General features: G+C 25.8%; 1 protein-coding gene across 1 annotated transcript in view; it reads left to right on the top strand.

Moving 5' to 3' along the window:
• The first annotated feature begins 6,052 nt into the window (after positions 1 to 6,052).
• LOC141392208 (angiotensin-converting enzyme-like) overlaps positions 6,053 to 15,184 on the top strand; it is a 29,438-nt gene continuing 20,306 nt past the window's right edge. The window contains exons 1-5 of the mRNA XM_073965162.1: positions 6,053 to 6,195; positions 6,264 to 6,846; positions 7,240 to 7,952; positions 8,023 to 8,378; positions 8,453 to 8,625. Coding sequence (XP_073821263.1) covers positions 6,139 to 6,195; positions 6,264 to 6,846; positions 7,240 to 7,952; positions 8,023 to 8,378; positions 8,453 to 8,625 — 1,882 coding nt within the window. The 5' untranslated portion in view covers positions 6,053 to 6,138. The remainder of the gene's footprint in view (positions 6,196 to 6,263; positions 6,847 to 7,239; positions 7,953 to 8,022; positions 8,379 to 8,452; positions 8,626 to 15,184) is intronic.

Here is a 15,184-nt window from a genome sequence, read left to right as displayed (position 1 = left end):
ATCGTGGATTTTTTAAAGAATATTTTTTCATAAATCGTGGATTTTTTAAAGAATATTTTTTCATAAATCGTGGATTTTTTAAAGAATATTTTTTCATAAATCGTGGATTTTTTAAAGAATATTTTTTCATAAATCGTGGATTTTTTAAAGAATATTTTTTCATAAATCGTGGATTTTTTAAAGAATATTTTTTCATAAATCGTGGATTTTTTAAAGAATATTAAAGAATATTTTTTCATAAATCGTGGATTTTTTAAAGAATATTTTTTAATAAATCGTGGATTTTTTAAAGAATATTTTTTCATAAATCGTGGATTTTTTAAAGAATATTTTTTCATAAATCGTGGATTTTTTAAAGAATATTTTTTCATAAATCGTGGATTTTTTAAAGAATATTTTTTCATAAATCGTGGATTTTTTAAAGAATATTTTTTCATAAATCGTGGATTTTTTAAAGAATATTTTTTCATAAATCGTGGATTTTTTAAAGAATATTTTTTCATAAATCGTGGATTTTTTAAAGAATATTTTTTCATAAATCGTGGATTTTTTAAAGAATATTTTTTCATAAATCGTGGATTTTTTAAAGAATATTTTTTCATAAATCGTGGATTTTTTAAAGAATATTTTTTCATAAATCGTGGATTTTTTAAAGAATATTTTTTCATAAATCGTGGATTTTTTAAAGAATATTTTTTCATAAATCGTGGATTTTTTAAAGAATATTTTTTCATAAATCGTGGATTTTTTAAAGAATATTTTTTCATAAATCGTGGATTTTTTAAAGAATATTTTTTCATAAATCGTGGATTTTTTAAAGAATATTTTTTCATAAATCGTGGATTTTTTAAAGAATATTTTTTCATAAATCGTGGATTTTTTAAAGAATATTTTTTCATAAATCGTGGATTTTTTAAAGAATATTTTTTCATAAATCGTGGATTTTTTAAAGAATATTTTTTCATAAATCGTGGATTTTTTAAAGAATATTTTTTCATAAATCGTGGATTTTTTAAAGAATATTTTTTCATAAATCGTGGATTTTTTAAAGAATATTTTTTCATAAATCGTGGATTTTTTAAAGAATATTTTTTCATAAATCGTGGATTTTTTAAAGAATATTTTTTCATAAATCGTGGATTTTTTAAAGAATATTTTTTCATAAATCGTGGATTTTTTAAAGAATATTTTTTCATAAATCGTGGATTTTTTAAAGAATATTTTTTCATAAATCGTGGATTTTTTAAAGAATATTTTTTCATAAATCGTGGATTTTTTAAAGAATATTTTTTCATAAATCGTGGATTTTTTAAAGAATATTTTTTCATAAATCGTGGATTTTTTAAAGAATATTTTTTCATAAATCGTGGATTTTTTAAAGAATATTTTTTCATAAATCGTGGATTTTTTAAAGAATATTTTTTCATAAATCGTGGATTTTTTAAAGAATATTTTTTCATAAATCGTGGATTTTTTAAAGAATATTTTTTCATAAATCGTGGATTTTTTAAAGAATATTTTTTCATAAATCGTGGATTTTTTAAAGAATATTTTTTCATAAATCGTGGATTTTTTAAAGAATATTTTTTCATAAATCGTGGATTTTTTAAAGAATATTTTTTCATAAATCGTGGATTTTTTAAAGAATATTTTTTCATAAATCGTGGATTTTTTAAAGAATATTTTTTCATAAATCGTGGATTTTTTAAAGAATATTTTTTCATAAATCGTGGATTTTTTAAAGAATATTTTTTCATAAATCGTGGATTTTTTAAAGAATATTTTTTCATAAATCGTGGATTTTTTAAAGAATATTTTTTCATAAATCGTGGATTTTTTAAAGAATATTTTTTCATAAATCGTGGATTTTTTAAAGAATATTTTTTCATAAATCGTGGATTTTTTAAAGAATATTTTTTCATAAATCGTGGATTTTTTAAAGAATATTTTTTCATAAATCGTGGATTTTTTAAAGAATATTTTTTCATAAATCGTGGATTTTTTAAAGAATATTTTTTCATAAATCGTGGATTTTTTAAAGAATATTTTTTCATAAATCGTGGATTTTTTAAAGAATATTTTTTCATAAATCGTGGATTTTTTAAAGAATATTTTTTCATAAATCGTGGATTTTTTAAAGAATATTTTTTCATAAATCGTGGATTTTTTAAAGAATATTTTTTCATAAATCGTGGATTTTTTAAAGAATATTTTTTCATAAATCGTGGATTTTTTAAAGAATATTTTTTCATAAATCGTGGATTTTTTAAAGAATATTTTTTCATAAATCGTGGATTTTTTAAAGAATATTTTTTCATAAATCGTGGATTTTTTAAAGAATATTTTTTCATAAATCGTGGATTTTTTAAAGAATATTTTTTCATAAATCGTGGATTTTTTAAAGAATATTTTTTCATAAATCGTGGATTTTTTAAAGAATATTTTTTCATAAATCGTGGATTTTTTAAAGAATATTTTTTCATAAATCGTGGATTTTTTAAAGAATATTTTTTCATAAATCGTGGATTTTTTAAAGAATATTTTTTCATAAATCGTGGATTTTTTAAAGAATATTTTTTCATAAATCGTGGATTTTTTAAAGAATATTTTTTCATAAATCGTGGATTTTTTAAAGAATATTTTTTCATAAATCGTGGATTTTTTAAAGAATATTTTTTCATAAATCGTGGATTTTTTAAAGAATATTTTTTCATAAATCGTGGATTTTTTAAAGAATATTTTTTCATAAATCGTGGATTTTTTAAAGAATATTTTTTCATAAATCGTGGATTTTTTAAAGAATATTTTTTCATAAATCGTGGATTTTTTAAAGAATATTTTTTCATAAATCGTGGATTTTTTAAAGAATATTTTTTCATAAATCGTGGATTTTTTAAAGAATATTTTTTCATAAATCGTGGATTTTTTAAAGAATATTTTTTCATAAATCGTGGATTTTTTAAAGAATATTTTTTCATAAATCGTGGATTTTTTAAAGAATATTTTTTCATAAATCGTGGATTTTTTAAAGAATATTTTTTCATAAATCGTGGATTTTTTAAAGAATATTTTTTCATAAATCGTGGATTTTTTAAAGAATATATCGTGGATTTTTTAAAGAATATTTTTTCATAAATCGTGGATTTTTTAAAGAATATTTTTTCATAAATCGTGGATTTTTTAAAGAATATTTTTTCATAAATCGTGGATTTTTTAAAGAATATTTTTTCATAAATCGTGGATTTTTTAAAGAATATTTTTTCATAAATCGTGGATTTTTTAAAGAATATTTTTTCATAAATCGTGGATTTTTTAAAGAATATTTTTTCATAAATCGTGGATTTTTTAAAGAATATTTTTTCATAAATCGTGGATTTTTTAAAGAATATTTTTTCATAAATCGTGGATTTTTTAAAGAATATTTTTTCATAAATCGTGGATTTTTTAAAGAATATTTTTTCATAAATCGTGGATTTTTTAAAGAATATTTTTTCATAAATCGTGGATTTTTTAAAGAATATTTTTTCATAAATCGTGGATTTTTTAAAGAATATTTTTTCATAAATCGTGGATTTTTTAAAGAATATTTTTTCATAAATCGTGGATTTTTTAAAGAATATTTTTTCATAAATCGTGGATTTTTTAAAGAATATTTTTTCATAAATCGTGGATTTTTTAAAGAATATTTTTTCATAAATCGTGGATTTTTTAAAGAATATTTTTTCATAAATCGTGGATTTTTTAAAGAATATTTTTTCATAAATCGTGGATTTTTTAAAGAATATTTTTTCATAAATCGTGGATTTTTTAAAGAATATTTTTTCATAAATCGTGGATTTTTTAAAGAATATTTTTTCATAAATCGTGGATTTTTTAAAGAATATTTTTTCATAAATCGTGGATTTTTTAAAGAATATTTTTTCATAAATCGTGGATTTTTTAAAGAATATTTTTTCATAAATCGTGGATTTTTTAAAGAATATTTTTTCATAAATCGTGGATTTTTTAAAGAATATTTTTTCATAAATCGTGGATTTTTTAAAGAATATTTTTTCATAAATCGTGGATTTTTTAAAGAATATTTTTTCATAAATCGTGGATTTTTTAAAGAATATTTTTTCATAAATCGTGGATTTTTTAAAGAATATTTTTTCATAAATCGTGGATTTTTTAAAGAATATTTTTTCATAAATCGTGGATTTTTTAAAGAATATTTTTTCATAAATCGTGGATTTTTTAAAGAATATTTTTTCATAAATCGTGGATTTTTTAAAGAATATTTTTTCATAAATCGTGGATTTTTTAAAGAATATTTTTTCATAAATCGTGGATTTTTTAAAGAATATTTTTTCATAAATCGTGGATTTTTTAAAGAATATTTTTTCATAAATCGTGGATTTTTTAAAGAATATTTTTTCATAAATCGTGGATTTTTTAAAGAATATTTTTTCATAAATCGTGGATTTTTTAAAGAATATTTTTTCATAAATCGTGGATTTTTTAAAGAATATTTTTTCATAAATCGTGGATTTTTTAAAGAATATTTTTTCATAAATCGTGGATTTTTTAAAGAATATTTTTTCATAAATCGTGGATTTTTTAAAGAATATTTTTTCATAAATCGTGGATTTTTTAAAGAATATTTTTTCATAAATCGTGGATTTTTTAAAGAATATTTTTTCATAAATCGTGGATTTTTTAAAGAATATTTTTTCATAAATCGTGGATTTTTTAAAGAATATTTTTTCATAAATCGTGGATTTTTTAAAGAATATTTTTTCATAAATCGTGGATTTTTTAAAGAATATTTTTTCATAAATCGTGGATTTTTTAAAGAATATTTTTTCATAAATCGTGGATTTTTTAAAGAATATTTTTTCATAAATCGTGGATTTTTTAAAGAATATTTTTTCATAAATCGTGGATTTTTTAAAGAATATTTTTTCATAAATCGTGGATTTTTTTAAAGAATATTTTTTCATAAATCGTGGATTTTTTAAAGAATATTTTTTGATAAATCGTGGATTTTTTAAAGAATATTTTTTCATAAATCGTGGATTTTTTAAAGAATATTTTTTCATAAATCGTGGATTTTTTAAAGAATATTTTTTCATAAATCGTGGATTTTTTAAAGAATATTTTTTTATAAATCGTGGATTTTTTAAAGAATATTTTTTCATAAATCGTGGATTTTTTAAAGAATATTTTTTCATAAATCGTGGATTTTTTAAAGAATATTTTTTCATAAATCGTGGATTTTTTAAAGAATATTTTTTCATAAATCGTGGATTTTTTAAAGAATATTTTTTCATAAATCGTGGATTTTTTAAAGAATATTTTTTCATAAATCGTGGATTTTTTAAAGAATATTTTTCATTAATCGTGGATTTGTTAAAGAATATTTTTTCATTAATCGTGGATTTGTTAAAGAATATTTTTTCATAAATCGTGGATTTTTTAAAGAATATTTTTTCATAAATCGTGGATTTTTTAAAGAATATTTTTCATTAATCGTGGATTTGTTAAAGAATATTTTTTCATTAATCGTGGATTTGTTAAAGAATATTTTTTCATAAATCGTGGATTTTTTAAAGAATATTTTTTCATAAATATTGGATTTTTTAAAGAATATTTTTCATTAATCGTGGATTTGTTAAAGAATATTTTTTCATTAATCGTGGATTTGTTAAAGAATATTTGTTCGTTAATCGAGGATTTTTTAAAAGAATATTTTCCACTTCTTCTATAAATACGAAGGCCTACTGGTCCTCTATGAGAAAAATGTGGGACATAGGGTTTCCCCATGGTGACCCACTATTTTCAATAAGATCTACCTGTAAAAAAATGCATCCCGATCCGAGATTAGTTGGTAAACTCGGATTATGCCCCTTTCCTTTCCTTTGTTTATTTCAAATATTTGATTGGATTAATTTTATTTAGTCTGTGCATGCGGAACAAACATCTGATAAGATTTTGCAAAGATCAGCAAAAAGCTAGCGATAAGAAGAACCGGCGAACCGTCTTCTAACAACATCAGCCAAGGCACTGTATTTAAATAAAACTACATTTCGAGCTCTAAATAGAAAGCAGTATAAATTGAAGCCTCAAGGCAGATGTGCAGTTGTTTCTGTTGGGAAAATGAAGTCAAGGAACTATTTAGCAATAAAGTGCATTACCCTTCTGGTTGGGTTAGCGGTAATTACAGTTAATGTAAATAAAATAAAGAATATTAACTAAGACCCAATCGATTTTGTTTCCAACAGCCATGTTACCTTAGCAAGGCCGAGCCGGCGACCACCACCACTGATACATGTTCAGGTGATTATCCAGAGATAAGCGAGTTTTTCCAAAGAGAAGGCGAATTGTTGAGACAACGTCGCCATGAGCAATTTTTGGCCGAATGGGAATACAATACCAATGTCACCGAAGAGAATCGCTTAAATAAGAATGCCATCAGCGCTCGCAATGCTGTGGAACATCTTAAGGTAGCCCAACTGGTACGCCAGAAACATTATAAGGATTTACCCGATCCATGCCTTAAAAGATTGGCCGAATATGCTGGTGAAATTGGTACAGCTATTTTGAGTTCAGATGACTTGAATGTCCTGTTGAACGCCGTTAGTAGCATGCAATCGAATTATGCAAGTGCCAAAGTTTGTTCATATGAAGATCCCAAGGACTGCAATCTGACGCTAGAGCCCCACGTACAGGAACGTATGTCGAAAAGTCGTGATCCCAAAGAATTGGCCCACTATTGGAAGGAGTGGCATGATAAGGCCGGAACACCTATGCGAGACAATTTTGCCAAATATGTGGAGCTGAGTAACAAAGCTGCTGTATTGAACAGTAAGTATAAAAACCAATACAGATGTTATCTTTTAAAAGTGATTTTCAATGGGAAATTTTATTGGGATTTACACAGATTCCTTAGTCATAAGTTTTTTTAGAAACATCGAGGTCAAAATTGCACACAGCACTTCCAGCAATATAAGACAGGTATACATTGTGATGCAGTGGAAAACAATAACGAAAGGCCTTTAAAAGTCTTCTCTCTATAGAAGACCTTTAGATGTCTTCTGTCTATAGAAGGAACTTAGAAGTTTTCTGTCTATAGAAGTTCATTGGACTATTAGGAATCCATTTATATTGTCTTCCACCTTAAGGCTGGCGGTATCCAATTTAGGAAGAAAGAAGGAAAATTCGCCTACTTATTGCATCTCCTTCCATCTTCTTTTACAGATTTCACCTCAGCTGCCGAATATTGGATACACGATTATGAAGATGCTGAATTTGAGAAGAATATCGACAATGTTTTCCAGGCCATATTACCCCTGTATCGTGAGCTGCACGGCTATGTTCGTCAACGTTTATCTCAACATTATGGCAAAGAGATTGTCGCACCCGATGGTAATTTGCCAATACACCTTTTGGGTAATATGTGGGGGCAACAATGGGATGAAATAATTGATCTTATTAAACCCTTTCCAAACAAACCCTTCGTTGATGTTACCGCCGAAATGAAAAAACAACAATATAGTGTTAGAAAATTATTTGAATTGGGTGATGACTTTTTCAAATCTTTGAGTATGAGTCCGCTACCCGATTCGTTTTGGAATTTAAGTGTTATTGAGAAACCCACAGATCGTACCATAGTTTGTCATGCCTCAGCATGGGATTTTTATCAGGACAGTGATGTACGCGTAAAAATGTGCACGGAGGTTGATACTCATTACCTGTATGTGGTTCATCATGAATTGGGTCACGTTCAATATTTTTTACAATATGAAAAGCAACCGACTCTCTTTAGGTGGGCACCCAATCCTGGTTTCCATGAAGCTGTGGGAGATGTTATTGCCTTGTCTGTATCATCGGCCAAACATTTGAATGCAATTGGTCTTTCACCTCAATCGGAATTGGATGAGGAGAGTCGTATTAATGAACTGTTTAGAACGGTAGGTAAAACAATAATTATTTTAAACTTCATTTTATTTAAGTATGATCTTTCTCTCTGTTTCTTTACAGTCCCTTAAGAAAATTGTCTTCCTGCCATTTGCCTACACCATGGATAAGTATCGTTATGCTCTATTCCGCAAGCAAATCGATGAAAAGAATTGGAATTGTGCCTTTTGGCAAATGCGTTCGGAATACTCGGGCATTGAACCAGCCGTATATAGAAATGATAGCGATTTTGATCCACCTGCAAAATATCATATGTCGGCTAATAGTGAATATTTGCGTTACTTTGCTGCCCACATTTTCCAATTCCAGTTCCACAAGGCTATGTGTACAAAGGCCGGTCAATATGTTAAGGGAGATGCCCACAAGACTTTGGATAATTGCGACATTTATAACAGTAAAGAGGCGGGAAGTGCCTTCAGGTAAGTTTGTATAGATTTTCATTTTGATAGGTCTGTTACATAGAATCACTTTCAAATATGTCTCTTATTTTCAGTCACTTTTTATCACCAGGCGCATCACGTCATTGGACTAAAGTTCTTAAAGAATTTACCGGTGATAGTACCATGGATCCCGCTGCTCTACTTGAATACTTTGAACCCTTGCGTGTATGGCTTAAAGAAGAAAATCGCAAACAAAACGTTCCCATTGGATGGGGTCTAACAGATAGTAAGTTGAAAATTATAAAATAAGTTCTCGGTCTATTGGGATCATTATAAAAATTTTTACAACTTGAGAAAGAATATTTTTTCGGGACATAGTCAAGGCGTAGATTTATAAAGAATATTTTTTCGAGGACTGGCTAAAGGCGGGGATATTTAAAGAATATTTTTTCGGAGACTAGTCAAAGGCGTGGATTATTAAAGAAAATTTTTTCGGAGGCTAGTCAAAGGCGTGGATTATTAAATAATATTTTTCAGGAACTAGCTAAAGGCGTGGGTATTTAAAGAATAATTTTCGCAGTCAAGTCAAAAGGATGGATTTTAAAAAATATTTTTTTTTGGAGTCAAGTCAAAAGGATGGATTTTTAAAGAATATTTTTCAGGGATTAGCAAAAGAACGTTTTTTTAATTTTTATTTCTGTCGTTGCTTGTACGTATGTATGTATATTAATGTAATATTTTTCTTTGTATATTTTTAGAAGTATCCCATTCCTGTGCGACGACTGCACACGCCAATGCCATCTGAAAGTGAAACGAGTAGCTGCTGTTTTAATTTAGCTGTTCATATTTAGCAATTAAAATGTACTTATAGAATTATGTCAATTGGGATTGAATTCAATACTCACTTAAAATTGTGATTAAAACAAATTGTAATAAATATTTGTAAATTTCTGGATTTTCAACGAATTGCTTATATATTCATTCAGTATTGGATATATGTATCTCTAACATATTAAACCAGTGCAAATGAACATTTTCAGTGAGATTGAAAAATCTTTATCGGAATTGAAACCTCAATGAAGGAGGTACATATGACGCGCTCAGTGCCTAAACGGCCTTACCCAACTGACCATAAAGATCTAAACCGAACCTTTTAAAATACATACTATAAATATCCATATTGCATTGCATAACACTAGCTTATATTACTGCTAAAACAATGCAATATGGAGTTTTTAGTATGATGTATTTCAAAAGGTTCAGTTTAGATCTATATAGTCACATATAGATCTATATACATTTAGACTGTGTATGCCGGACAAACCTTTGATAAGATTTTGCAAAGATCAGCAAAAAGCTAGCGATAAGAAGAACCGGCGAAACGGCTTTTAAATACGGCAAGCAAGACACTGCATTTAAATAAAATTAAATTTCGAGCTCTAAATAGAAAGCAGTATAAATTTAAGCCTCAACCCCGGCAGATGTTTCAGTTGAGAAAATTAAGTCAAGGAATTGTTTAATTACCCTCCTTCTAGTTGCGTTAGCGCTAAGAACAGTTTCCAAAGAGTTATTAGGCAACGTCATCGTGAACAGTATTTGGCTCCTGGGAATACAATACCAATGTCAAAGAAAAGAATCGCATAAATATGAATGCAATCAGCGCACACAGTGCAGTGGAAAATCTTAGGCAGCACAGATGGTACGAAATAAACATTATAAGGATTTATCCGATCCATGCCTTAAAAGATTGGCCGAATATGCTGGTGAAATTGGGACAGCTATTTTGAGTTCAGATGACTTGAATGTAATGTTGAAACGAATATTTTTTTCATATGTATATAAACGTGGCTTTTTTAAACGAATATTTTCTCAAGACAACGTGGATTTTTTAAACAAATATTTTCTCAAGAAAACGTGGATTTTTTTAAACGAATATTATCTCAAGAAAATGTGGATTTTTTAAACGAATATTTTCTCAAGAAAACGTGGATTTTTTAAACGAATATTATCTCAAGAAAATGTGGATTTTTTAAACGAATATTTTCTCAAGAAAACGTGGATTTTTTAAACGAATATTTTCTCGAATATTTAATAATCGTGGATTTTTTAAAGAAAATTTTTTTATTAATCGTGGATTTGTTAAAGAATATTTTTTCATTAATCGTGGATTTGTTAAAGAATATTTTTTCATTAATCGTGTATTTGTTAAAGAATATTTTTTCATTTATCGTGGATTTGTTAAAGAATATTTTTTCATTAATCGTGGATTTTTTAATGAATATTTTTGATTAATCGTGGATTTTTTTAAGAATATTTTTAATTGATCGTGGATTTTTTTAAGAATATTTTTAATTAATCGTGGATTTTTTAAGAATATTTTTAATTAATCGTGGATTTTTTTAAGAATATTTTTAATTAATCGTGGATTTTTTTAAGAATATTTTTAATTAATCGTGGATTTTTTAAGAATATTTTTAATTGATCGTGGATTTTTTAAGAATATTTTTCCATGAATCGTGGATTTTTTAAAGAATATTTTTCCATGAATCGTGGATTTTTTAAAGAATATTTTTCCATGAATCGTGGATTTTTTAAAGAATATTTTTCCATGAATCGTGGATTTTTTAAAGAATATTTTTCCATGAATCGTGGATTTTTTAAAGAATATTTTTCCATGAATCGTGGATTTTTTAAAGAATATTTTTCCATGAATTGTGGATTTTTTAAAGAATATTTTTCCATGAATCGTGGATTTTTTAAAGAATATTTTTCCATGAATCGTGGATTTTTTAAAGAATATTTTTCCATGAATCGTGGATTTTTTAAAGAATATTTTTCCATGAATCGTGGATTTTTTAAAGAATATTTTTCCATGAATTGTGGATTTTTTAAAGAATATTTTTCCATGAATCGTGGATTTTTTAAAGAATATTTTTCCATGAATCGTGGATTTTTTAAAGAATATTTTTCCATGAATCGTGGATTTTTTAAACGAATATTTTCTCAAGAAAACGTGGATTTTTTAAACGAATATTTTCTCAAGAAAACGGGGATTTTTTAAACGAATATTTTCTCAAGAAAACGTGGATTTTTTAAACGAATATTTTCTCAAGAAAACGTGGATTTTTTAAACGAATATTTTCTCAAGAAAACGGGGATTTTTTAAACGAATATTTTCTCAAGAAAACGTGGATTTTTAAACGAATATTTTCTCAAGAAAACGTGGATTTTTTAAACGAATATTTTCTCAAGAAAACGTGGATTTTTTAAACGAATATTTTCTCAAGAAAACGTGGATTTTTTAAACGAATATTTTCTCAAGAAAACGTGGATTTTTTAAACGAATATTTTCTCAAGAAAACGTGGATTTTTTAAACGAATATTTTCTCAAGAAAACGTGGATTTTTTAAACGAATATTTTCTCAAGAAAACGTGGATTTTTTAAACGAATATTTTCTCAAGAAAACGTGGATTTTTTAAACGAATATTTTCTCAAGAAAACGTGGATTTTTTAAACGAATATTTTCTCAAGAAAACGTGGATTTTTTAAACGAATATTTTCTCAAGAAAACGTGGATTTTTTAAACGAATATTTTCTCAAGAAAACGTGGATTTTTTAAACGAATATTTTCTCAAGAAAACGTGGATTTTTTAAACGAATATTTTCTCAAGAAAACGTGGATTTTTTAAACGAATATTTTCTCAAGAAAACGTGGATTTTTTAAACGAATATTTTCTCAAGAAAACGTGGATTTTTTAAACGAATATTTTCTCAAGAAAACGTGGATTTTTTAAACGAATATTTTCTCAAGAAAACGTGGATTTTTTAAACGAATATTATCTCAAGAAAACGTGGATTTTTTAAACGAATATTTTCTCAAGAAAACGTGGATTTTTTAAACGAATATTTTCTCAAGAAAACGTGGATTTTTCAAACGAATATTTTCTCAAGAAAATGTGGATTTTTTAAACGAATATTTTCTCAAGAAAACGTGGATTTTTTAAACGAATATTTTCTCAAGAAAACGTGGATTTTTTAAACGAATATTTTCTCAAGAAAACGTGGATTTTTTAAACGAATATTTTCTCAAGAAAACGTGGATTTTTTAAACGAATATTTTCTCAAGAAAACGTGGATTTTTTTAAACGAATATTTTCTCAAGAAAACGTGGATTTTTTAAACGAATATTTTCTCAAGAAAACGTGGATTTTTTAAACGAATATTTTCTCAAGAAAACGTGAATTTTTTTAAACCAATATTTTCTCAAGAAAACGTGGATTTTTTAAACCAATATTTTCTCAAGAAAATGCGGATTTTTTTAAACCAATATTTTCTCAAGAAAACGTGGATTTTTTAAACGAATATTTTCTCAAGAAAACGTGATTTTTTTTAAACCAATATTTTCTCAAGAAAACGTGGATTTTTTAAACCAATATTTCCTCAAGAAAATGCGGATTTTTTTAAACCAATATTTTCTCAAGAAAACGTGGATTTTTTAAACGAATATTTTCTCAAGAAAACGTGGATTTTTTAAACGAATATTTTCTCAAGAAAACGTGGATTTTTTAAACGAATATTTTCTCAAGAAAACGTGGATTTTTTAAACGAATATTTTCTCAAGAAAACGTGGATTTTTTAAACGAATATTTTCTCAAGAAAACGTGGATTTTTTAAACGACTATTTTCTCAAGAAAACGTGGATTTTTTAAACGAATATTTTCTCAAGAAAACGTGGATTTTTTAAACGAATATTTTCTCAAGAAAACGTGGATTTTTTAAACGAATATTTTCTCAAGAAAACGTGGATTTTTTAAACGAATATTTTCTCAAGAAAACGTGGATTTTTTAAACGAATATTTTCTCAAGAAAACGTGGATTTTTTAAACGAATATTTTCTCAAGAAAACGTGGATTTTTTAAACGAATATTTTCTCAAGAAAACGTGGATTTTTTAAACGAATATTTTCTCAAGAAAACGTGGATTTTTTAAACGAATATTTTCTCAAGAAAACGTGGATTTTTTAAACGAATATTTTCTCAAGAAAACGTGGATTTTTTAAACGAATATTTTCTCAAGAAAACGTGGATTTTTTAAACGAATATTTTCTCAAGAAAACGTGGATTTTTTAAACGAATATTTTCTCAAGAAAACGTGGATTTTTTAAACGAATATTTTCTCAAGAAAACGTGGATTTTTTAAACGAATATTTTCTCAAGAAAACGTGGATTTTTTAAACGAATATTTTCTCAAGAAAACGTGGATTTTTTAAACGAATATTTTCTCAAGAAAACGTGGATTTTTTAAACGAATATTTTCTCAAGAAAACGTGGATTTTTTAAACGAATATTTTCTCAAGAAAACGTGGATTTTTTAAACGAATATTTTCTCAAGAAAACGTGGATTTTTTAAACGAATATTTTCTCAAGAAAACGTGGATTTTTTAAACGAATATTTTCTCAAGAAAACGTGGATTTTTTAAACGAATATTTTCTCAAGAAAACGTGGATTTTTTAAACGAATATTTTCTCAAGAAAACGTGGATTTTTTAAACGAATATTTTCTCAAGAAAACGTGGATTTTTTAAACGAATATTTTCTCAAGAAAGCGTGGATTTTTTAAACGAATATTTTCTCAAGAAAACGTGGATTTTTTAAACGAATATTATCTCAAGAAAACGTGGATTTTTTAAACGAATATTTTCTCAAGAAAACTTGGATTTTTTTAAATGAATATTTTCTCAAGAAAACGTGGATTTTTTAAACGAATATTTTCTCAAGAAAACGTGAATTTTTTTAAACCAATATTTTCTCAAGAAAACGTGGATTTTTTAAACCAATATTTTCTCAAGAAAATGCGGATTTTTTTAAACCAATATTTTCTCAAGAAAACGTGGATTTTTTAAACGAATATTTTCTCAAGAAAACGTGATTTTTTTTAAACCAATATTTTCTCAAGAAAACGTGGATTTTTTAAACCAATATTTCCTCAAGAAAATGCGGATTTTTTTAAACCAATATTTTCTCAAGAAAACGTGGATTTTTTAAACGAATATTTTCTCAAGAAAACGTGGATTTTTTAAACGAATATTTTCTCAAGAAAACGTGGATTTTTTAAACGAATATTTTCTCAAGAAAGCGTGGATTTTTTAAACGAATATTTTCTCAAGAAAACGTGGATTTTTTAAACGAATATTTTCTCAAGAAAACGTGGATTTTTTAAACGAATATTTTCTCAAGAAAACGTGGATTTTTTAAACGAATATTTTCTCAAGAAAACGTGGATTTTTTAAACGAATATTTTCTCAAGAAAACGTGGATTTTTTAAACGAATATTTTCTCAAGAAAACGTGGATTTTTTAAACGAATATTTAATCAAGAAAACGTGGATTTTTTAAACGAATATTTTCTCAAGAAAACGTGGATTTTTTAAACGAATATTTTCTCAAGAAAACGTGGATTTTTTAAACGAATATTTTCTCAAGAAAACGTGGATTTTTTAAACGAATATTTTCTCAAGAAAACGTGGATTTTTTAAACGAATATTTTCTCAAGAAAACGTGGATTTTTTAAACGAATATTTTCTCAAGAAATCGTGGATTTTTTAAACGAATATTTTCTCAAGAAAACGTGGATTTTTTAAACGAATATTTTCTCAAGAAAACGTGGATTTTTTAAACGAATATTTTCTCAAGAAAACGTGGATTTTTTAAACGAATATTTTCTCAAGAAAACGTGGATTTTTTAAACGAATATTTTCTCAAGAAAACGTGGATTTTTTAAACGAATATTTTCTCAAGAAAACGTGGATTTTTTAAACGAATATTTTCTCAAGAAAACGTGGATTT

Source organism: Musca autumnalis, unplaced genomic scaffold, assembly GCF_047663935.1.
Source record: "Musca autumnalis isolate F117 unplaced genomic scaffold, ASM4766393v1 scaffold_2, whole genome shotgun sequence".
NCBI lineage: Eukaryota > Metazoa > Arthropoda > Insecta > Diptera > Muscidae > Musca > Musca autumnalis.
This window is presented reverse-complemented; position numbering and strand designations above follow the sequence as displayed.